This window comes from Aulostomus chinensis, chromosome 19 (assembly GCF_037954235.1).
Source record: "Aulostomus chinensis isolate RoL2024-O1b breed Wild chromosome 19, RoL_Achi_v1.0, whole genome shotgun sequence".
Classification (NCBI taxonomy): Eukaryota; Metazoa; Chordata; class Actinopteri; order Syngnathiformes; family Aulostomidae; genus Aulostomus; species Aulostomus chinensis.
In genome coordinates, this window is record NC_141338.1 from 5,757,892 (window position 1) to 5,781,584 (window position 23,693).

At 41.0% G+C, this 23,693-nt stretch overlaps 2 protein-coding genes and 1 long non-coding RNA gene across 9 annotated transcripts; 1 reads left to right on the forward strand and 2 right to left on the reverse strand.

The window, feature by feature from the left end:
• Positions 1 to 678: 678 nt before the first annotated feature.
• Positions 679 to 3,956, reverse strand: ptges (prostaglandin E synthase). The gene is made up of 3 exons (XM_086186591.1): positions 3,241 to 3,956; positions 3,078 to 3,160; positions 679 to 1,197 (listed from the first exon to the last, which is right to left on the reverse strand). The coding sequence occupies exons 1-3, from the start codon at positions 3,346 to 3,348 to the stop codon at positions 948 to 950; spliced, it is 441 nt and encodes a 146-aa protein (XP_086042717.1). The 5' UTR covers positions 3,349 to 3,956; the 3' UTR covers positions 679 to 947.
• A 399-nt stretch (positions 3,957 to 4,355) lies between these two features.
• On the reverse strand, positions 4,356 to 23,144 carry usp20 (ubiquitin specific peptidase 20). 7 transcript variants are annotated; one of them, XR_015110303.1, is made up of 26 exons: positions 22,787 to 23,144; positions 22,413 to 22,518; positions 21,703 to 21,756; positions 21,328 to 21,390; positions 21,076 to 21,216; positions 19,956 to 20,058; positions 19,527 to 19,596; positions 19,306 to 19,419; positions 18,862 to 18,961; positions 17,467 to 17,968; positions 17,240 to 17,389; positions 16,124 to 16,236; positions 15,743 to 15,915; positions 15,187 to 15,281; positions 15,068 to 15,101; positions 14,893 to 14,938; positions 14,608 to 14,788; positions 14,404 to 14,530; positions 14,154 to 14,323; positions 13,326 to 13,407; positions 12,324 to 12,432; positions 12,144 to 12,246; positions 11,994 to 12,062; positions 11,746 to 11,914; positions 7,571 to 7,697; positions 4,356 to 6,718 (listed from the first exon to the last, which is right to left on the reverse strand). XR_015110303.1 is itself a non-coding variant. In XM_086186589.1 (25 exons), exons 2-24 carry the CDS (start codon positions 22,488 to 22,490, stop codon positions 11,757 to 11,759), a joined length of 2,835 nt encoding a protein of 944 aa, XP_086042715.1. In that variant the 5' UTR covers positions 22,491 to 22,518; positions 22,787 to 23,144; the 3' UTR covers positions 8,881 to 11,468; positions 11,746 to 11,756. The 7 variants fall into 7 exon arrangements, 6 of the variants coding, with proteins under 6 accessions (XP_086042715.1, XP_086042716.1, XP_086042711.1 ...); XM_086186589.1 differs by lacking the exons at positions 4,356 to 6,718; positions 7,571 to 7,697 and adding an exon at positions 8,881 to 11,468; XM_086186590.1 differs by lacking the exons at positions 4,356 to 6,718; positions 7,571 to 7,697 and adding an exon at positions 8,883 to 11,430 and having other exon boundaries at positions 18,883 to 18,961.
• On the forward strand, positions 4,584 to 9,909 carry LOC147243757 (uncharacterized). Its single transcript, XR_015110305.1, has 4 exons — positions 4,584 to 5,233; positions 6,366 to 7,294; positions 7,604 to 7,756; positions 8,620 to 9,909. It is a non-coding gene; the product is annotated as an uncharacterized LOC147243757 (long non-coding RNA).
• Positions 23,145 to 23,693: the final 549 nt, after the last annotated feature.

A 23,693-nucleotide genomic window follows, 5' to 3' on the forward strand; every position in this document is an offset into this window, starting at 1 on the left:
TTCTACTTTTGTTGAATGTAGCACAAATATTATCGCAACAGATGGAATAATGCAGGGAACAGATGCAGTCATGGTTGATACCATATGAATGGTGAACTACGTGATGTGTTAACACAAAAGAGCCATGGATACAGAGCAGCAAATAATTCCACTGTAGATGCTTGTCCATTGATGTTTTTTTTTTAAAGAAACAACTTTTTTGGCAAACACGCTTACTGTCTATCCTCCACACAACCAGACAAAAAGACAGATACCCTCCTCTCCCCTGTGTATGCAATAAGAGACGAGGGGCCTACTGGCTGCTAGTTAGCTTAGCGTAATGAATGGTAGTGGATGGGTAGGTTAGCAAACCTCCATCAAACATCATTGCTGTTTCTTCAAAACACTCCTAGTCTGCTTCAATAGACCAAGGGTTGTGCTCAACATTGTCTATGAAATTATAATTTAAAATTTAAAGAGAGACAGATCTACTTTGATGTATGCTAACCTGCTCATCCACTGCAGTTCATTGTGCTAAGCTAACTAGCAGTCAGCTGGTCTCTCAGCACTGTAATATGCACACAAAAGAAATAAGTATATCTATCTTCTCTCCCAGACACTGGGGAGAATGGCAAATCAGCACATTTCCCAAAACATTGACAAGTGCCTTTAAATTCCATCAGACAATGTCAACAAAACTTAATTAAAGAACCAGCAACAAACTTCATTAGTATTTAAAAATACACATGTGCAGTACAAGATGTAAACTTTAACAAAAAAGTCACATTTTGTAGATGAAACAAAAACACTGATAAAGAAATCTCACCAGGCATTGGTGAGCAACACCTCGTATTGCACTGTCACTGAGGTCCTTTAGATTCTGTCCTCCTGCTTCCTCTGCCAAAGATCCAAATCGCCGTATCTCTGATCCAGAGCACCTCTGTCTGAGTCCCCTTCATCTCAGGATATCAAGCATACGCCGCAACTGCTATGAGGATCTGCAGCGCCATGGAAACACAGGGTACCTGTGCAACAATATAGGCCAGCGAGCGGGTGGGTGCACGGAGGGCCAGTAGATAAGCTACAGTGTGCAGCACTCGGGCCAGGAAGAAGACCAGGAAGTGAAGGCGGGCCACGGTCAGTGATGGTCCAATCATGGAGTAAATAGCACCCAGAAACAGGAAGGCCGGGATGTTCTCCAGGTCATTCAAATGAGCTCTAGGGCACAGGAAAATGATTCACATGTGAAAATGAAGAACACGCACATCGGTTTAGACAGCATGACTCAACTGTCCATCCGTTTAAATGAGTGACTCCATTCTGAGTTATTTTATGTCCTTAATTTCACTGGAGGATGGACTGTCTGGGCAGTCCCTCTGTTACCTCACAATCTCCGAATGTGTCAATCGGATAACTCATCACTACGCTTCTGCCTCTAATGCATTTCATCATCCAACAGACATTCGGTAGTAGAAGAAGTAACCAGCTCTCAATACAAGCGGGAATACACAAATAAAATAATACTCAGGGAAAAGTAAATGGACTCAATTTTATATAGCGCTTTCTACCTTAGCGGCACTCAAAGCGCTTTACGGCGTCATCTCATGCACACTGATGGTGAGGCTGCCACGCAAGGCACCAACCTACTCATCAGGAGCAATTATGGGTCCAGTATCTTGCTCAAGGACACTTCAACATGGTCAGGTTGAGGATCGAACCAGCGACCCTTTGGTTGCTAGACAGCCACTCTACCCCTGAGCCATGCCACCCGAGAGGAAAACAGAAGCCTCCATTTGTAGCTCTACTGGAGTAAAAGCGGAGAAGCGTTTGTTGTTTAGTTTACTTCAAATTAAAAGTGAGCAACAACAGAATCCTAAACCTCTCACAATGAAGCTAAAGTGGAGTGTGCTCCAGTTTTGGAACTCTGATTTTGAGTTTTTGGAATGGTGTTTTCTTAACCAAATCTTGTTCTTCAAAGTAACTGATGGGTTCAAATACATGAACTGTAGCTGAGTTAAAAAAAAATAAATAAATAAAATGCAAATACTCATATACAAATACCTTGATATTGTACTTTAGTACTGCATCTGAAAACTGATCTAAAAAAATAAAATTATACTGAAAATTCCTGGATTTTTCCTTACACGTTAAAAAAGATGGGACTTCACAAATGTGGAATAAATCAACAAATATATATATATTCCAAATTTTTAAGCGTATAATAGTTTCAAATTCGAGGGAATTCCAGGACAGGAAAGTTTTCCAGTTAACTGAATGCTGTCATAGATCCCAGTGAAAACTGAGCTCATCTCCCACACGCAGACATGAGCAGCCAAGGGGCAGTTGCATAATCCCAGACAACAGCTCATCCAAATCAAGTGCAAGAAACCTCAAACAATTTCTGTACAGACAGAACTGTAAAAAAATCATAGTGAGAGTTATTAGTCCTTTTTTTTTGTTTGGTTGCCCTCTTATTGCATTTTAAAACTGTTTGGCACATTCAAGTCTGTAAAATTCCAAGAGCCAAATAAGATATAAGAGATATGAGACACGCATGTTGTGTTTTAACAGTCATGGAAAGTAACAAAGTATTAAGTACAATTTCAAGGTATCTGTACTTTACTTGCGTATTTTCATTTTAGGGGACTTTGTAGTTTTGCTCCACTTTATCACAAAGGAAATACAGTACTTTTACCGCACTGTAAATACCCATCAGCTCCTTTTAAGGAAAGGATTTAGCATAGAAAACAAATAAAACCTGGTGATGTACTTTCAACTTGGAAGCCTAGCAACTTCAAGAGGACAGTCCGAGCAGTAAAACTCTTCTACATAACTTTTAGAGCTGGAGTTTTAATTTCAGAACTTCAGTTAACTCAATATTACATACTTTTGCTTAATTTTGAGTGGGGCCTTTTACCAAATTACCACTTTATCTAAGTATTTACCATGAATGTCACTTTGCAGCGCAACATCACCTGAAGTTTATCTTAATATGCTCGTGTTTCTGTTTAGTTTTTGTTTTTTGTTTTTTTTACTAAAACGCAAGCATGTAAGAGCATGTCGCGATAGTTTGACTCCCAAATATGTTACACTCTCACCTCCGGCATCTTTCCACGTATTGATCCTCTCTGTGATACTGCAAACCTCCGTGTCTCAGAGCGTCTTCGGGGTTGGTAAAAGCCTTCAAGGACAGAGAGACACATCAGTGAACGTTCCCCTGTTGGCTGACAAATACGCGTTTGATAAATAGAAATAACTTACCTTTTTACGCAGCCTCACTTGTCCTGTTATTATGGCTATGATGTACATTTTAATCACCAGGAGCACGCCGTAGAAGACAAAACAGGAGAAAACGTCGTTCCTTAACATGGCTGCGTTTTAATGATCCAAACCGGGCAGTAAATTCAGAGAGGGGGTCCGAGTGCGGCGCGTAAAGCTGCTGAATGTGAGAGGGAGTCCGGCGGGGGGGATATTTGTAGGTCAGAGATGCCCCCGCCCACCAGCCCCAGTGATGATGATGATGATGATGATGATGATGATGATGATGATTGTAGGTTGAGCAGACGTGACCCATTCACAATTCCGTGTTTTCCCAAATTCGAAATGTGAAACATCTCAGCACGCAAAAATTGGTTCCCTGGGGCCACATGACATGAAGCCACGTGACCTGAAGAGGAATGCAGGATCGTTCTCAAACCTCAAACATTGGTGAAGTTACGTTCCCTTTTTTAATAAACTTAAACTAACTTTAGATTGACGTCATTTTGGACAGTTTACTTGAAATTACCCGAAACATGATCTGCGTAATTCGGCAACATTTGGCAAAAAAAAAAGAGAAAAAGAAAGAAAGAAAAAAAGAAAAAGCTAACTATCATGTGTGACTCAGAGAGAGTTTCTTTTACTTTCAAAGCCAGCATGTTGTTACTGTTGTGGTTTGCAGATGAAGCAAATCGTGACTACGGGCACAATAACGGCAGGGAAGCTGGTTGCAAAACACAAAAAAAAACAGCCAAAAAAAATTGTCTACGTACTTTGGATTCTGTGAGGCTAAGTTCCGGTCGAGTGTGGTTGCTCAACACCAGACAGTCATCACATTACACCATTATTAAAACACATTTATATGAAACATTAGAAAAACTAATTTCAAATGGAAAAAAAAGTATTGCACTTTCCACCCAACTATTATCTGCGTTACATCGAGAGGGCAGGAAGTTGTTCCCATGCTTTCATTAATTTGTGGGAACAGGTTTTATCTCGTCGCGGCCAAAATGTTTGTATTTCTAGAGCTCCGGAGTCGTTCGTTCTGCATTTAGTGACCATAAATCGATCTAATTTCTCTTTCGAGGCCACTTCTGAATCGAACCGTAGGAACAAACTTGATCTTGTGGCCATTAATTGATTCATTTGTGGGGGAAAGTTAGGATACAGGGAAAAAAATAAATCCTCTCCATAATAATTAGTGAGCAAACTGTATCTTGTGGCCACTAATTAACCAGATTAATCAAACTATGGGAATAAACGACATTTCTTTGCTGCTATTTAATTTGACTCACTGCTAAATTCTAAACTAATGGATTTAGGTTTTCAACCCACGATTTCATGAGCGCACCTTTATGTTGATATTGCAGTAACACAATGCAGCAGCTGCAGACTTCTACTGTCGAGTTAGAGCGTATTTTGCTAACTGTATGTAAAAGTTAATGCTAAATTGGATGTAGTTATCAGATCCTGATTGTTATGTCGTGCATTCACACGTTCATTAAAATATTGTTTGGGTAAATTTACTTAAAGTATTAAAAGAATGTAACAAGAAAAGACTCTCTACCTTGGTTGAATTAAACGCCAGTTGTCATATTTATTTCAAAGGCAAACATCTCCGGTGTGCGTTTATTTACATGCTTGTGAGTGTCACTCATCCATCTCCTGGGTTTGATAGTCCAGGGTGAGCGAGCTCCCTGAGCTGGTGTCGTCGCAGCAGTCCTCAGCGTCAGAGAAGGACGACATGTAGTGGAGGCCCGTGACCCGGTGGTAGCCTCCCTGGAGCATCTGAGGGTAGGAGGTCAGCTCGATGGCCCTGCGGCCGCTCCGGCTCCCTCGGACGGTCCACATGTCCACCAGCTGGGAGCACATGACGCAGCCCATGGTGCCTCAGTCCGGGTCAGGAGAGGGATAATACGGGTGGATCGAGTGGCTCTGCACGCAGGTGTCAGTTTACAGCTGAGGGCCCATGAGGCTCCATCACCCTCGTCATCATGTGGGTACTCACTATTTTACACACAGCTAAATTTTATTCAACATCCAGATATTGAAATACACCGTTTTAATACTGTTTTAACATTGCAGGGTATTTATAGAATATTTTAGCAGTTATACTACAGTTTTATAGATGATTTCATTTGTTGTTTTTTATTTAAATGCTGATTATTTTTCATCCACTGTGAGGCTGTTGTCCTGCATCACCTTCCAACCCAATAATCGAATTCTTTCTCACTGTCACTATTTAGCTGAGCACTTCACACATTATTCTGTGTACACACAGTATTAATCTGCTAAATATTTCTTATATTTTTATGATTTTATACCCTAAATAGCTTCAAGTTTAGACCTTTTTAAGCACTGAGTGTTCATAGTGATTTGGGGTATTTTTTAGTACTTTGATTATCTTACCATCCAAGCATTTATACTTTTTATAGGTTTTACGGCTGTACTTATCTCCAAGTTTAAATGTTTAGACTTTTTTTTATAGTTCTTTATCACTTCGGTTATCTTCTCAGTGTTTATTCTTTTATAGTTTTCATGACCAAACTTTTTTGTCATCAAAGTGTTTCACTTTTAATCGTTTTTTTTTTACACTTAATTATGCTACAGTTTTTAGTGTTGACTGTGTGAATGGGTTTTTTTTAAATGACTTTTTCTTATCGTCTGAGCAACTACACTTTTTACAGTGTATTACTCTTCGTTATTGTATTATCAAAGTGTTTATACTTAATTCAAGACTTGATTAGGCAATGCAGGCTTGCTTAATGTTCAGTTGGCAAAAAATATATCTTATGTTGTACAAATACTTAAAAACAAAAGATAAGATGACTATGTTTCATGCATGTATTTGGAAACGTGGAGTATATTGTCATTTATTCTGAAATTTAAACATATTTCAGCATACTCTTGAAAATATTTCTATGCTTGTACTGAAAGATGAGCTTCAAAGAGTGTTTAGAACCCACTCCCAGTGAGTAAGTGTGTCTCCAGAGATTGTTTATCCCAATTTTCTTCTATAAAAGGCGTTCAGTGGAATAAACACAACACTAGCAGGGAAAAGGAGGTGGAGTACACAAAGGTGCTTCTAGAGGAGTGCAGCGACTGATCCAATTCTCTCTTCTTTTCAGGAGATTAAAATCTCAACAAGTTGAGACGCAGCCCCACCTGCAGGGTTCGCCAGGGGTTACCGTGCAAGGAAAAAGGGTCATAAAGTCAGAATCAGTCTGTCTCAAGGTGTTCTCCGTCTCTCAGTGCTGCCAGACACGGCATGTAAATATTTGTGCTCCCAAAAACCCCTGGGGGAATGTTCTCCAAGCTGAATCAGTGGCTTCGAGTCTGGTCTCCCGTCAGTCGGGTATACAACTCATCTGGTGACTCGCCGCCCTGACGATAGTACAGTAGTTTGGTTTGGCTTCAGCTGGATGACCATAAGACGTGTTCATCACTTCCTGGCATGGCTGGCGCCTCAGATTTAATACAGCTTGGGGAAAGAAATGCATGGCGGTTAGTTCGCCAGTCCTCCTCGTCTGCACCGGTGTTGCAAACATCCACATAAACTTTGTGTTGACCCAGAAAAATGAAAGCATGTCAAAGCAGAGCGCTCTACAAAAGCGAAGTAGTGGTACTCTAGTAAAATGGGAGAACCATTCAAGTGTTTATAATCTGGAATATTAAAAATGTATAAATAACAGAGGATTTAACTTCTGCAAGAGTTATTGTTGTTGATAAGATAATGTGACGGTGAACATTTGTAACTCATTATATTCAGACAGAGGAGGATTCCTTGCTCAGTTCACAGCAGATATTACCATGAGTCATGGTAATAATTCAGGTTGATAATATCAACGTGCCTTCATTCATCCACTGTCTGACCTTCATCATGCAGAGCTGACTGGCTGTAGACTGAAAAATACAGTCATGATGAAAATGACGGAAAGTCTGCTTCTACTGGCCACACCCATCCCATCCCAGTGAGCGTTCCGGGCAGGGGCACAGCTTTAACCCAGCGGACTCCCTCGCTGGTCCTCACCTGCTGGTTTTATATTCACTGCTCTGTGTAACTACTGCTTCAGGATATTCAATTATTCATTCATATTACTGTTGTTGCATGAAATACATCCCAGACAGCGTCCAGCTGTCCAGGCTTCAGTATAACCTTCACATCAGCTATCTATAATCAGGGCTCTGTGTGTGTGTGTGCAGCACTCGTAAATTCTCACACAGTGCAGGAAACATGCTAATATTAAGGTAATATGATGCAGATTGCTGCAGCTGCTGCCTTTGTCTATGAAATTGTGTAATCCCAAAAACTGTGTGTGTTTCTGTGTCTCACCTGAGTGTGTTGGTTCTCGTCCTGCCTTCAAAGGTTCATTATATGTGCATCATATCCTCGTACCAGCCCGGCGTGTTTTCCTCTCCGTCTGCCTCCGTCTGGGCTGGATGCAGCTCAGCATACAGGACTGGAGATGACATCACAGCTGCTCACTCAAGAGTTGCTCTCTTTCTCAGATTAAAGCAGGTATGGCCCTCCTCTCGCCTCCAATGCAAAGAACATTTTAACAAATATGATGCTGAATGACATCATTTATTTCCAGTCAGTGCACAGGACTGCCCGCTCTAAATCTGTAGTCATCAAGCAAAGATGGCCTTGATGACATCACTAGGGTTATTTTCTCAGGCTTGATCAAAGGCTAAGCTACACATGACAGGTTGATCTAGCTGTCTCCATGGTCAAAGTGTAAACCCCCAAAAACTAAATCACTGATTATGGCCAGCAGCTGTAAAAACGCAGCGTATCATCACCAGAAGTTCAACTTTCCAACAGCAGTTACAGGACCCGTGTACGAGAATCTTACATCAGGGAAGAGAACAAAATGTGAGCTTAATATTATGAAATTTCAAAATTTGCCCAGAAGAGAACGTGCATTAAATAGGAGGAAGGAAAAATAAACTGCATTCCTCGAAGCAACAATGAAGCCGTGATTGACTTGGACCATGTGAAAATTTTGACCAAAAAAAAAAACAAATCAGAAAATTAGGCCTCAAAAATAAAGTGAAAAATAAAAAATAGTGACCAAACATTTTGGTTTGCAGCTTAACTTTCGCATTTTACTTGCAATATAAAAAAATTTTCATTGATGTTGTTTGTTCTTCAGCATTTTGCTTATTTTGCCAAATTTTCCAGATTCAAATGTTTAGTAGCAGTTAGTCACATCAACAGGAAATGATTACGTGGGTTTTTTTTTGTTTTTTTTCCCTTATACACTTTGACCTACTCCTCCTAGTGGCTCCAGCAGCTCCATCTCCCATTTGGTCAGAAACATCTTAAGAACTTCATGAAATCACCTCATTTAAGGATCTGTTTTGTTTTTTAAATTGCAGAACTGCTCCGAGTTCATCATAAAAACCCAAATCTAAAGTTGAGGCTGTCATCAGCGTTAATCAAGCACGTCTGAAGTCCCGTGATTTATGACTCCACTCCTGCACCTCTGGTTAGAACTGTTCTGCTGCACTGAGGACATGTTTGACATCCTCCTTCTTTCAGCTGTGATTGCTTCCATAGAGGTGATGGAGTTTCTACTGCAGCCAAAATGAGCATGTTAGAATGTTAAAGGAGGGGGAAAAAACAACAACAAAGACACCAACCCAGAAACTTGGGGTTCAGCAGGTTAAAAAAATGCTGTCTGGTTGAAAATCATTGCAAAGATGTCACACACACACACACGCACACACACACACACACACACACACGCACACACACACACACACAAATCAAAGACGAGGCAATTTTAATCATTGAACCAGTCATGAGTAATTACATCAGTTGTACAGACATTAAGACATCTCGTTGAATTGAGGTCGACCACTTTAAGTCCCATGTTGTCGAAGCATCACTATTATCACGACCACAGCAGCCACACACTGTAGGAAACGGAGCACTCCAGCACGGCTGTCTTCGGGCTGTGACGAAACACCGCAACCACAGCAATGCTTCCAGTGGAAAGTGAAATGGGCATCTCACACGCATAGCTACGTGCAGTAACACAAGCAAACACACGCTCACAGGTGGAGACGATTAAGTCATTACCACTCCACATTTGTTAAGACTGCAATATAATACTGCTGCTGCACTGCCTCAAGACTGGACTGTCTCTGATAGCTGCACAGTTTCGCTAAGATTGCACTTTTTTCATTGCACTTACTCCCTCAAAAATAAAAGCATCTTAACTTAGCATCCCTACATTGCACATATTTGTGTTAAACAGTTTTCTTCAATGAGACGAGTCAGTTTCCTCTTGAATAAATTGCTCTTTGAGCAGATTAATACGCAAAGTTGTGTGAAATTAAATGGTGGTTGACATTTAGACTAATAATACTGATGATGAGTGCCTTGAAGTGCACGGCTCCTGCTAATTAGCATGTTTCCTCACTGGCTGAGGGAGCGCAGGCGTGTTAATAACACCTCTGGGGTTGTTCATATGACATGTCAAAGTAGCTGCAGTTCAAATGCTTCATTAACATGTCTGGTATTTTGGATGTTCTGCTCGCTGGATAAACCTTCTGGTTGTTGATCATTATTTTACGAAATAACTTGTTGAAATGGTTGTTTGAGAGTATGTGCCAAAATCTGTCTTTTAGAAAAAAAAAAGTTAAATATTGCAAACACATGAAGGGAGTTTTCTTTTTTGGCCTTTACGTGAGATGGAAGTACTTTTTTGTAAATAAATTTGGTTTTATTTATCTCATGTAACAAAATAAAAGAAACTTCCAATCCCGATAAGGACATCCAGAGATTTTACTCTGAGTTGAGGGGGATTTGATGCTGTGTAACATTTGAATTGAATCTGAGGGCAAAAATGGGATCCACTGAACATGTAACATTAGTCTTGGTGGAAGTCTGACCTCTACACCTGCCTAGTAATGTAAACTACCCTCAGTAAAGCCCGTTGAACTACTTTACTGCAAAATAATAGCTTTTATTGTTCTAGATATGTAAGATTTAGTTTCTATCAGAAAACCTCTCTGTTCTGTTGATTCTTCACATACTCAGAGATCCCCTCTGGGCTGTTTCTGGATATTGGTACAGGACAGGAGCGCCTCAGTGCTTCTGCCTTATTCTGATTTATTGTCTATTAGAACAAACAAACCTCATCCTGTTGGTGAACATGCAGTTTGAAGCTTCTCAACTACAAATGACCCCTAAAAATGGATATTAGGGAAAGCTCGCATGCATGTCAGGTGGGTTCTTATGGTTTCATTTAACTGCGTACATTTATCTGGACGGCGATATTCAAATATTAACCTGTTTAAGACAATACTTTGAGTAAGGAGGTGGCATGTAAACGGTATTTTTGAACTAGCTTAACCTGAATAGGGTCATGCGTAGTAGGCATGAGCAATAATCTGATGAAGACAAATGGAGTAGTATGATTTTAGGGGTATTCCTGAAGTGAACTGTAGACATCTTCATTGCACCGTGAAGTCCTACTGAGTTTCTACAGCATTGTTTTCTGCATCATTAGCAAGAAATCCCTCGAAATCTACCACGGTTGCAAAATGACAGCAACAGTTTCAGGTTAAATACCAGAAGGAAACTCTGGCGTAGAACGTAGGGATGTGTCTTGAGTCCTTAGTCAGACTTTGTTGCATGTAAATTGTTGCATGAATTAAATCTTCTATAAGAAACTTGTGTAAACACCTTAAATCGAAATACTGTCTTTGTTAAAATGTTGATAGCCGAATTATCGCTGCCCATGTGTCTTAACTCCCCACATTCCTGAGCGCACAGATTTATCATATATTTAAGGTTGTAGGTGCAATATTATCATTTATGGACTATCGCTGGCTTGTTTTTGTGTAACTAATAATCCACTAACAGAAATCTTCTCAGTGGTTCTAGTTTGTTGTTTCCTGTGAAGGTCAGCAGTCCTCAACTCAGACATCATACAAGCGTTGTCGACACCAGCCAGGTTAGCTGTTTGACACCAAGTAGCCACAGAAAACACCACAGCTTCAGAGAATCTTATTTTACACCTTTAACATCGAGGATCAGAGTTGTCCAATTAAATTAACTACATGATATTTAAGTGCCGTCTCATCCTCTTGCGACTGGGCTTCAGAATAATGCGCTGCTACATTTACAAAGTGCTCACAATGAGGTTTCTCCGCCAAGGTGCAAAATTCCTCAGCCATCTGTGGAGGGCAAAGGGGTGGAGAGAAAATCAGAAGACCTGGGAATAAGGAGGGAGTGAAGAAACAAGCTGAGGACAAATGGGAGCTCAATTCCAAAGAATGGAGATTAGATTAACAGCTCTTCAAAAATGAATACACTGCTGCCATTATTTCTGGACATGTGGAGATATATTACACCCTGTTAGCCTGAAGGAATTTATGAGCTCATGGATGACGTCTGCAAAGTGGGTGGAAATCTTGTGTGTCTCAGCTACAAACTGTGAGGCGTCTGAGCGACACGGTGGATAATGTTTCCCAAGAATTAAAGATTCCAACCTCTCTTCATCTCAAAGTGCTCTTGTTTCGGCCTCAATCTTCCTCTCTCCGTGAAGGCTGTCGGGGTCAGCAGGGGCAATTGTCTGCCTCACTGCAATCTCTGGGCCACCAGCATAAATACCCAACAAGTACTGCCATGTCTCCTCTGAGATCTGACCATAATCTGCACCTAAGAGACACATATAAAAATGTTTAATGGCCATCTTCGGTTTTCTCATTCTCACTTTTTATACCCCTCAGAGATTTACCTTGCTTCAGTTGTATGTGTCCTCCTTTCATGACGCCAATTTTACTGTTGTCGATTGGACCAGGCGGCTCTGAGAGAACAGATTAGACAAATTTTAAGAGACAGAAAGACTTTTATGGAGTGCTATACTTGCCTTCCTGTGTAATCATACCATTGTCTTTGCCCTTGACAAAGCTTTCCCACTCTCTGAACCACTGCATGCTGATGCACAGAATCACTGTCGGAGCCTCCTCAGCCTGAAACTCTTTGTTCAGCTGCAGAGAAGAGAGAAGATGTGATGAAGATGCAAATTCACACACATGCAAACTCCTGTAGGATGAACCTGTTTTACCTTGATGAAGGTGTCTATTTCAGTTTTCCTGCGTTTAGCCAAAGCTTCAATCTCCACCTGACAGATGGCACACATGTACAGGTGGTTGACTGCAGGACCGCCTCCAAAACTGGGGATCAGAACACCGACATTTAACAGAAAGACACTAACTTGTGTATCCAAGGGAAAATCAACTTGGTTCCCAAGTTTACGCCTCATCGGGGAATACTGAGGAAAACTACAACACGTCATTGTATCATGCTGAGACCTTTTCAACTTTTTGTTCTGTCATAATACTTCACCACAAATTTCCAGTTACTCTGCAGCCATCAGTTTTAACAGCACTTTCCATTTTCCAACACACCAGCAGTTATGAAGCAACACTTGGAGTCATTGGCTGGTTGATGAGGAAGCACTTACTTAAAAAGTAAGATTTTTTTTTTTTTTTTTAAAAAGGAAGAGATCATGACCTAACATCAGCAGAGCCAACACGACTCAGTCAGACCTGCTGTGAGCTGATAGGTGCTGCCCTCTCTGTACGTGGCTTTGTAATGCATTCAAGGACACGTGCAAAGTGGGAATCTGAGCTCACTAGCAGAGGCAAGGCCAGATATGCTAGCAGCCGGACGTCTTCTTGAACACCACCTGTATCAAAAAACTAACTTCTTCTGGACATTTGGATGCGTTGTGGCTCGACGGTAAATGGAGGACATAGAAAGCACATGTAGCCAGTGTGTGGTGATGAGGCTGGAGGTTTACAGGGCATCTCCTCTCTTAGAGACAATAACCGGGAGAGTTGAAAATAAGAGGTAAAACACCTGGAACTCCCCATGAGATGACCTGAAATCTTAGCCTTGTGCAATGTCCAAATCACAGGTGTTATATCTGAACCATTCAGCCTTTAGTACCACACAAACAATGTTTAAATAAAATTACCATCATTTCAACCTAAACTATGTACTGAAATACTTTTAAGTGAATTCCTGTATGCGCTCTGCTGTTTTTTAGAGTGCAGGTGTTTACCTGTTATAGAGGTACTCCCACACATTCTGAGGAACGATAACCACCAGGTCGTCTATGTAGTGGTATTTATTAGGAGGAATCCCTGGACAGAGGAAAAATATGTTATGAGACAGAAGTAATATATCATGTTGTGAACTTTATAGACCTTGGGTTTTCCTTTAGAGCGAAAACAAGACGTTCTGGTCTCATGAGCTGTGATATTATTATCACTAGTGGTTTGAGTTTACTTTCATCATATTGAAGCCCTGGTCTTTTGATCAGCAACAAAAATGACATTCCACATATAAATAAACTTTACATTTCTTTGTCTACCTGCACCACACTTCCATAAATTTGGAGGCTCACAAGCAACAGATTAGTAAATCCTGAGATCGTCCATAAGCAGATCTGCTATGAGTTAAATATTGCATTTTTCTACTAATGTTCCCCATCAATGATTGGCTGTAAAAAAAGAATTGCTGATGTTGTCATTTTCTCACTTAACGTCAAAAAATGTCACACCAACGGTTGTAAAATACGTACCCTATGTGTCATGAAGTGTCTTTTAAAGGAAGTGAGACTCTGTTTCTGACTGTTTTCACCAATTACAAAATATTTATTTGAAAAGTTCAATTATAATAAGAATCTGAGCCTGTCAGTGTGAAAAGAAAAGCACTCTTAGTGGGTGTCAGTTAACCTGTTAGATTACATTCAAACTGCTCTGGGGCTGCAGGCAGCTCTCCTCTTGCTCTATAGAGCAGTGATTAAAAAAATGTTATTTCTATCACCCGAAGGTCCAGGTTGAAAAGAAAACTCAGGTTCCACCCTCAGAGGAAATGTACCACACACCTCCATGCTGACAGAGAAATGTGTGATTGCTGATGGGGCCGGGCTCAGCGAAGGTGTTGAACTTGTTGAGCCATTCTCTGGAGATGTAAAACTGCAGCAAGCTGGGCTCCTTCAGATTGGCCAGAGCCACCACCTTCTGCCTCTCCCTCACTGACTCCTCGCTGCTCTTTCTGCAGCCCAAGAAACACATACAACCAGCAATGACGTGTTGAATAAGTCAGAGAAGACTGTATGTTTTCCCCGTGTTTACCTGTAGAACAACACGTAGGCTTCTGCGTTCTGCACCACTGTCTCATGCACCTCTGTGACATACTGGTCGTCAAATTCATACCACTGGCCGTTGATCACATTCTGACAGTAAGCTATGTAGTGTCCACCTATGCAATCACAAAGTGAGAGATCAGTAGGATGTTTACAAGAAAGGATTATATCTTGAAGAAATGTTCTCTCATACTTCCTGCTGTGCCGTGGTGACAAATGACTGACAGCAGATCGTAAGTGGTGACTTGAGATGGACTCTCTTTCGCGAGGAAAGGCCGCATGTCGAGGCCCTCCAACGGGAAGGATACGTGGCTGCTAATCTTGAACGAATACATGACCTCGTGCCGGAAACGTTTCAGGTGGATGCAGAGAATCTACAGAGTAAAAAAAAACAAACAAACAAAAAAAAAACAAAACACACACACATTCAGAAATATTCTTCCAGTCACCAACTACTGTCAGATCAAACATTTCATACCTCTGGAAGTTTGAGTACTTTGCAATATTTGACACCATTTCTCAACCTGTAAAAAAAACAACAACATTCATATATATAGATACAGATATACAGTGGAAATATATATGAGATGTGATGTATATGTCTTTTTAGCAGTTGGTTGTCAATTAAATTAAAGGTTACTAAACCTACTCACTTTTTACATCTCTCACAGCTGTACATGTTGTCTCCTGGGAAAAGAATGAATGTACAAAGGTAAATTCAACCATATACTCAAACACATCAAACCCAATAATCCAGTGTACTATCATTTACCTTTGAGTTCATCTGCAGCAAAGAAGGCAGCAAGGCAGTCCTCCAGGGTCACCATGGGACCCCAAAACCAAGTGGGTATACACGAGACCACGAACCTATTCAGACGCAGAAATGTTGTTTTAAGTAAATGCACAACACGCTGCACTTGACTGCTTTTTTAAACCTGAAAAAAAAGCACTTGGCAAAAGATGCGATTCTCCAGCCTCTTCTTGCAGGAGACAGTGGGAGGAGGGGTTTGAGGAGACCCAGGACTTTGCTAACATCAACACTTCCTACTCCACTGTTAGTCACCCTTAAAATGCAGTATCACTCCTGAGGCCTGTTTCAGATTCATCCACTATCGGCTCCATCTTTCCAACCAACGGATAACTCTGAAAGCATAATTCCACCAGCTAAAGTTGATTCTTAAACATAAGAATGAAAATTCCACTTGCAGTATTTCATGTTAATCTAATCAATATTAATAACCCAAAATATTTCAAAATGAAACTCTCTCACCAGAAATCATATCAGCGACATCAAAATGTTATCATTAATAATCACACAGTTGACTGACCGTCGTATGGAGTCCATGATGTAGGAGATCCAGCCCTGAGAACCGTACGTGTCCGGACACACACCCGTCTTGACTGGCAGGTTCTGATGGATGGAGGAATGAAGCTTGGCTAAATCTTCTTTACCAGGGATAGGGAGGGAGAGATCTTGGAAGGTTTCCACCGTGGTGGAGACCTGTCAAACATACAGAGAGTTGCTTTACACAGGATACATACCAGTGAGTAAAGGTAGAACTGAATATCTTAGAGACATAACAGAACAGGAAGTAGATCCACAAACAAGTCAGTATGTGGTAGATGAGGGTATGTGGAGGGACTGAATACAAATGACATTGTCTTTTATAAGAATACATCTGTAAGGCATCTGAACGTGTGAGGCTCACCCTGTCACAGGTTAAACACTGGACCAGACTCAGGATGGAGCCGTCGAAGATGTCAGAGATGACGCTGCGATAGTGCGACTGTTTCTTCTTCTTGGACGTGAGCAGCAGCTGAGCTGGAGGACGGACATGGTGAAAGGGAATGTTAGAGGACAAACGTAGTGCCGTTGAAGAAGAAGAACCTAATTACTGCAACCCTCGAAGAGAAGCAATGTATGATGCTTGGATTGAGAGACAAGAATGACATTTTTTGGCCCCCTATGACAGTATATTACACATTCAATCTGCAAATCAGTTGTTTTAATTAAGGAGAAATGAGAAAACCAAAGGAAGAAATTTATATATATATATAAAATTTATATATATATAAATTATATATATATATATATATATATATATATATAAATAAAAAGTTTTTCAGTTTTATGGTGGCACCCCCTAGCTGTGCAATCACTTCACTGTGTAAATTTAAAAATTACGAGAAAAACCTGCTGCATTTTTGTTCATAACTTCCAGATACGTGAGGGATCTCTGAAAAACTTTGTTGAACTGTAAATGTCCACCAAAACCTTTGTTTTCTCCTCTTTTGTAGCAGACACAACTCCAAAATAAAACAAAAAAAAATCCTGAAACATTTCCTCTGGTTTTAGAGGAAGAAAAAAACATGTTGCATCAGGTCTAAATAGGTTACTGTAAAACACAAACACACACACACACACACACACACACGCAGCTGGTAGAATCTGTAGGTATTATAGAGTTTTCCTGCAGTTCTGTCTATCCTGCAGGGGTCGACCAGTTCAACTGACTGAGGGATGAATTTATGTTCATAGCGGTTGTGTTTACACAGATGGACCCTGTACCTCCCTCCAGATTGCACTGGCACATACTCAGCATGTCCAAGGAGGAGGAATATATGCTTGGAATTTGCTGAATTGCTGTTACCTGCTTGGAGCCTTTAATAAACCACATTAAAATCCTGAATAAAGCAAAAAGAATAGCTCTCTCTCATAGCGAGCAGCCATGTTAGCTTGTCCGGCACCTGATTGAACAGGACACCCGGCAAACATTCCTATTGGTTTGCAGGGTTCGCAGCTAATCAAACACAAGTTTCCACACCCTTCTTGAAGGAGTAGGCAGGCCCCGCAGAGCGGAGCGGGCTGCATCGGGGTGGACTGGAGGACAGTTTTGAATGCAGCTCCTGGAGGGTTCTGACGGGACTGCAGGGAGTAGACTGGGGGTGGGTCATCGAGGCTTCATTGTCTGGTTCTGCAAAACAAATTGAATTATCTCTAACTAAAAATATTACATCACATTATGTATCAGTTCTCTTTACTTCTCATTACCTGAGATGTTGCTGCTCTCTCCTGGTCCTGTGTTAGAGGACTGGTTGTTTTCTTGGCTCTGGACCTCCGTGCTGGGAGTTGTCTCCTCTTCCTCGCGTGTCTCAGCAGCGCCCTCTTCAGCTGCTGTATCCACATCAGCATCCTCGTCCATCTCTTGTGAGCCTCCACGGAGAGGTGAGCCAGATACCCGTCTTTCTTTCAGCCGCTCCTTCTCTGAGATCACTCCAATGGGACTGACGGCCACGAGCCCCCCGGCCGGTGACCTGACTCCATCGCACTCGTCCTGCATGAGCAGCTCGCCATCCCCCACACCTCCTCCCTCCCCCCGGTCACTGCTGGAGCCAGAGTCGCAGGATAAGAATTCATCCTCGGACGGGGAGCGGTCTCCGTCTCTTCTCTCCTCCCCGTCACTTCCGTCTCCGCTCATGCTGCATTCTGTCAGCGGCTCCTTCAGCTCCTCGTGTAGCTGGTCCATCAGACAGCGGAGGAACTCCTGAGTGTCCTTAGAAAAGCAAGTAAAACACATCAAGTCAGAGGAGGATGCACCAGTCCAGCTGTTGTACACAGACATGGGTACATGCAAAACTGATTACTTCAGAACAGGAAAAACCAAAAGCGTGAGCTGTGAATGTGAACAGGAAGCATTCCAACAACACAGGGAATCAAAACCAGACACATGCAGCACATCTGAGTCAAATATAAACCAGGATTATAAGAATAAGTCATAGATCCCTTTAAAAGTGAATTAAATTACTCTAAGAATGCAGAATGGACTAATGCAAACATGCAGAGGATCCCTTGAATGTGCCCTTGAACTGTGAGAATTAATTCAGATTTATGACTTAAAATTAAGAATTTAATTCTTAGAAAAAGTTTTGAATTCTGATGAAAAAAAGTTGAATTTTGACTTTTTTTAAATTGAAAAAAAACCCCTCTTCCTTAGATTTTAGATGTTGTCTAAATTATGAAAAAAACTATTACTTAAAGAAAAACCCACCTATAATTTTATCTGAGTGTGCAAAAATAAGTGATAAGGAATTTTATCTGGTAGCCTCTGTTTGAACTGTCTTGTACCTCCGTTTCATATTTCAATACCAGATAAAAATTCTTTATCAGTAAGAAAATTTGATTGCGGAAGACTGAATGATTCAAACAGCAACACAACTCCAACTGAGAAGTTCTTAACTTAACTTTCATAATTCAATACCAGATAAAAATTCTTTATCAGTAAGAAAATTTGATTGCGCAAGACTGAATGATTCAAACAGCAACACAACTCCAACTGAGAATTTCTTAACTTGAGATATAAATCATTTTCATGGAAATGGGGGGTCAAAGTGTCAAAACAAAGGCCAAGACAGTGTGAAGCTGTTGAGTGATGTCAGGTGTAGTTACCTGCTGGGTGCTTGCCCCTACCTGCTGAGCGTAACCACGAAACATGGGGTTTAGCAGTTTAATGCCGTGGGAGAGACTGGTAGGAACGACATAACTGGGCCTGGAAGGGTCGCATCCATGAGAGGCAATATCATTCAATATACTACACGTCATAATATTCCAGTACCACAAAAACCACTAGCTGATTTTCATCAAACTTGGAGCAGAGGTGAAGCATGAGTCAGCAAGAGCTCATTACATATTGAGGCAGAGCTGTTTAAACATTAGACATCAAAGAGTTAAAAAGCATTATGCTATTAGCACCTCACACCGATTCTACAATACACTCAACCTAAACTGAGTAAGTTGTCTGTGTGCCCTTCTAGTTCTAATGCAAACAGAGCTGTTCTCTCTCGCTTAATCCGTGTTCCAAGTGGTTTCATGTAACTTCATTATGTTTATTACCGTTTCTTATGCCAGAGCTCTGAGATGAGTTTTTGGTAGCTCTTACACAGAGCCGGCTTCTTGTCCGTGCGAACCAGTCCACTGCAGTCCAGGAAGAACTGAGTGAGAGGAGGACTGTTGAGGAAGGAGAAGGAAAATATGACATCAGCACAGCTGTTTTAAATGAAAACATTTACATTGTCCAGTCATTGGCCAAATGCAATCAAAGGAAGTGACCTCACCAGTTGGAGAGAGCTTGAAGAGCTGCATTCATATAGCAGGAGTTTCCGATATTTTTCATCCCTGTCAAGCCTAAAAACAATACAGGAAGCTGGAAAAGTTTTGCATTTGCAGGAGTCGAAGTGTTCATCTAAAACCGAGTATAACATTTTAGAGCAAACTGTAGTGTGAGACAAACTAAATTATCATGCTTGTCTGAATTTAATAAGGCCTAGAAACTCCTCTCAGCTGCAAAATAATCACGTCAGTAGCTAGTAGAGACGTGAGCACTCCAACAATTAACTCATTTAAATGTTTTTCTGTTGTTATAATAGATTGAAAATGTGGGTTTATTTCAAGCACATCATCTCTAGAAAGCACTGATCTTGCGTAGCTGAAAGCTGTCATGTTTCCCGCCATTAGTATTCTCAGTTGAGGAGCTTCCAGTGTACCTCTGGGTTTAAGCTCGTCCTCCTCGGACTCCGAACCTTCTTCTTCTGCCACAGCAATTGGTACAGCTTTTAGTGGGTGAACTACTGGTGATGGCACTCCTTCCTGGAAACATAATAATAATAGACATTATTAGTGCAACATGAACTGTGAGCTGTTCGAATTCACACACAATGTGCTTTCTGCTGCTTTGAGTTTGTCCAGTCAGTTGCAATAACAAAAGAGACACACATTTTTATGATGTACCATGGAATTATGGGAGTTTAAGTCTACATTGTTTAAAAAAAATGCTAATTAATTGAAAAAGACAGCTTCAAGTTGTCAGATTATAATGCCAGTAATGCTATTTAACGTGTAAACTGACTGGAGATACCAGAGGAGACGTGAGCTGCATGTCACCAAACTGCTTCTCTAAAGACTTGACTTGGTTCTGCAATGCAGTTTTTTTTTCAAACTGTCTAATTGTTTCCATCCACTTTTAGCAACAAAACCCTGGAGAATGTCCTCCATCTGTTTCTGTGAGTGAAGCCCTGCCAGTTTGGATTACTGGATCATTCCAGTGGAATGGAATTCTGTCAGTAACGCCTGAAACACACTGCCTGACGAGTCTCATCAGCGCCATGTAGCTGAGTTTTTAAGCAGTCACACTGGCTCAGTTTGTTCTGCGCAACCTGCACCACAACCGGAGCTGTTTCTACGGCGATTATGTCATCTTTAAATGGCTGGAGGATTGCGTAATCACAATATGAGACAAGAAATAATGACGGTCATATAGTTTATAGACTGCAACAATTGTCGCTACACACGTCACACATAGAGAATGGGCCCGGTGGTTTTCAGTGCTGAGAGAAGCGTGACTGGAAATAGTCGTTCGCAAGACTCTCTTTGAATCTAAACAGTCATTTATGTGACCAGTATGCAAATAAACCACACAGTTTCATGTCCATGAACATGACCAGCACATTTTACCAACTTTGAATCTCAGGTTTGAACACTGGAAATATTTGAAACATTTTAGTGCTCAACTTGACAAAATACACGTAACGTAGGTCTGAGTATTTTTTTGTGTGTGGACATTTTAAAGAGGTAATATAACAGGGTGTGTTTGTAGAGCTGTGGTACCTGCTCTGTGGCTTTACAGTGGTGGGGTGCAGCGGGCACTGGCACCAGGGCGGGCCTCTGCTCCAGAAACACCTCCCGCTCACACACATAACACCAGATCCTGAACGTTGTCAGGTTTACTGTCAGGTTGTGTTTTTTAGCCTAAAAAGGGAAAAAAAAAATCAGTTTGTTTTGACATTTCATCTCTCAGAACCATCTGATCTGACGGTTAAGCGACGATAATAAGAGCAGGGATGTGTGAGAGGGTTTTACCTGAGCATGGAGGGTGCTGTGATCCGAGTAAGACTCTCCACAGCCAACATATGGACAGTCATTCTGCAGGCCAAACACTGAATTAGTTCAAAGTGTTTACAGTCTATCTTTCATCTTGTAAAGAAAACACAGGGAATGACAAATTACATTAATGGCTCTTTCCATCCACATTAACTAGAAATACACTCGCCAAGTGCTCAGATTGTTATTACTTGCATGCCCACGTTATCGATATTCACCGATACAATTTGGCCCTGCACCATCAGTTATTTATAAAGACGGCTCTTGATCGTCATATTTTGAATTATTTAGGCTGCATTTATACGACACACCTGAAACAGACTTTAAAAATCTATGCATTCAAAACAAGACTACCTGCAGACAGGCCCAGAGGTTTGGACCCCCGGCTCCGCACGACTGGCAAGTTCCCTGCAGCAAGAGAGAACGTTACATTTGACATCATAAAACAATTACAATACTATATTGGCATGTATATGCCAGCTCAAGGGGAGAGAGACAGCAGCAGCAGCAGCAGCAGCAAGATACTCAAAAAACACAGAGCCTCCAGTACATGGTCCTGAAATGCCAATAAAACAACAAGAAATCCCCACAGCAAATGGACAATCTAAAAGACGACACAACCCTCAAATCAGAAATCGCACCAGTAAAGAGAAAATCAAAAAGCAGAAAAAATAACAACATTAATAGCATCTGATGAAAGAAGTAGGTACCCATTTCCTAGTTTGGGGTTTAGCTTTTGCTATTGTGATTTCTAATTCATTGTGTTTGTCCTCTTTTGCAAACTTGATTTACGATTTGCGGTTATATATTATCATGTGCTATTTGCATTTTTTTTTGTTTTTTGTTTAACCATTGTGGTTTGTTATTTGTGATTTGCACTTCAGGGCCCCCCTATTTTCAAGATCGTTTAACTAAAATCACTAATGGCAGCCTCATCAATCCTGCTACAGTCCTAATGGGTGTTCTGGGGTCAGATGGTCAATCTCCAGTAGGAAATGATGGTATCCACTCAACAACTGACTCGGACATTGTACGTAATATTTACTGCATATGAAAAAACCCACCTTAGATTTCTGGAGAAGGTCTTCTTTGGTGACCTCCCCTATGGTGTCCAGGTGGGGACAAATGTCTTGTTCAGCCATAGTTACTCACTTTCTCCAATGGGGACGTCTGCTTGATTAACAGAACACGAAAACAGCTACGTGGTGATGGCGATGACCAGCTGCTTTAGCTAACGCTAGCTTTGAACGATGACACGACACGACACGACACAACACATCGTCTGATAACTCAGATATGAGCTAAATGTCACAGCTATAGCTCATCATTGCAGAATCTGGCAGCTCTGGAAAGAAAGGCCGAACATTCATCAACGAAGCTCAGAAAGCATCTGCTGCCTGCAGCCATGATAACAGCTGTTAGGTAAACTCGTATTTACCGAGAGAAGGAGCTGGCACGTTGGTCAAATGATCATTTCTGCTGCAAACAATCCATACTGGATCCGAGAGAGCGAGGAGCCGAGCCGAACCGAGCGACATTTACGACAACCCGGCCCAACATCCCCAAACAACTCCCCCTCCTCCCAGCAGCCAGCCACGGCACGGTGACGGCACGGCAGCACGGCACGTCGTCGCAAGAAGGCGGTGGAGGGGGAAATGCAACGAACGTCACTGGACCAAAATGGTGTTTGCGAGGCAAAAAAAGAAAATAAATTGTTTTTCTTCGTTTGTTTTGTTTTTAGATAGATAGATAGATAGATAGATAGATAGATAGAAAAATAGATTGGTTTCCCCAACGACGGCCCTGTTTACGGAAGTGACGTATGATTGTACATCAATTAAACAGGACCCCTGTCAAATTTCAGTTTTTGTGGGTATTTGTCCTCTTTGTTGAAATAAACTGGGAAAAAGAAAATTCCCAACAATTGAAATTATACATTACTGCATTAGATTCAATGAAAGAAAATGTTTTGGATATTTTTGGAAATATTAGCTTTATGATTCAATCTAGAGAGGTCCAACACCACAGCTGTGAAAGGATTCTGCTTGTACAAAAAAAGTTAAGTTAAACTTAAAGATAAACTCTGTTATATCATGTATTAAATGTGATTCAACTTTTAATGGAAGTGTAGTTTGCAGTTTGCAGCATGTTTGAAGTGGACTTCTGGGGGTATTTCATTGTAGCTAACCTAATTTTGGATTTGGCGATTGGATAAACACAGGATTCAAAATTTACATATTTTGTTCAGTCAATACAAACTTGAGACAAAACTATAGGTATGAAAACAGTAGCCTGTCTACGTTTGAAGGTATTGCTTTGTTGTTAAATTGAAAATACAGAAAGTA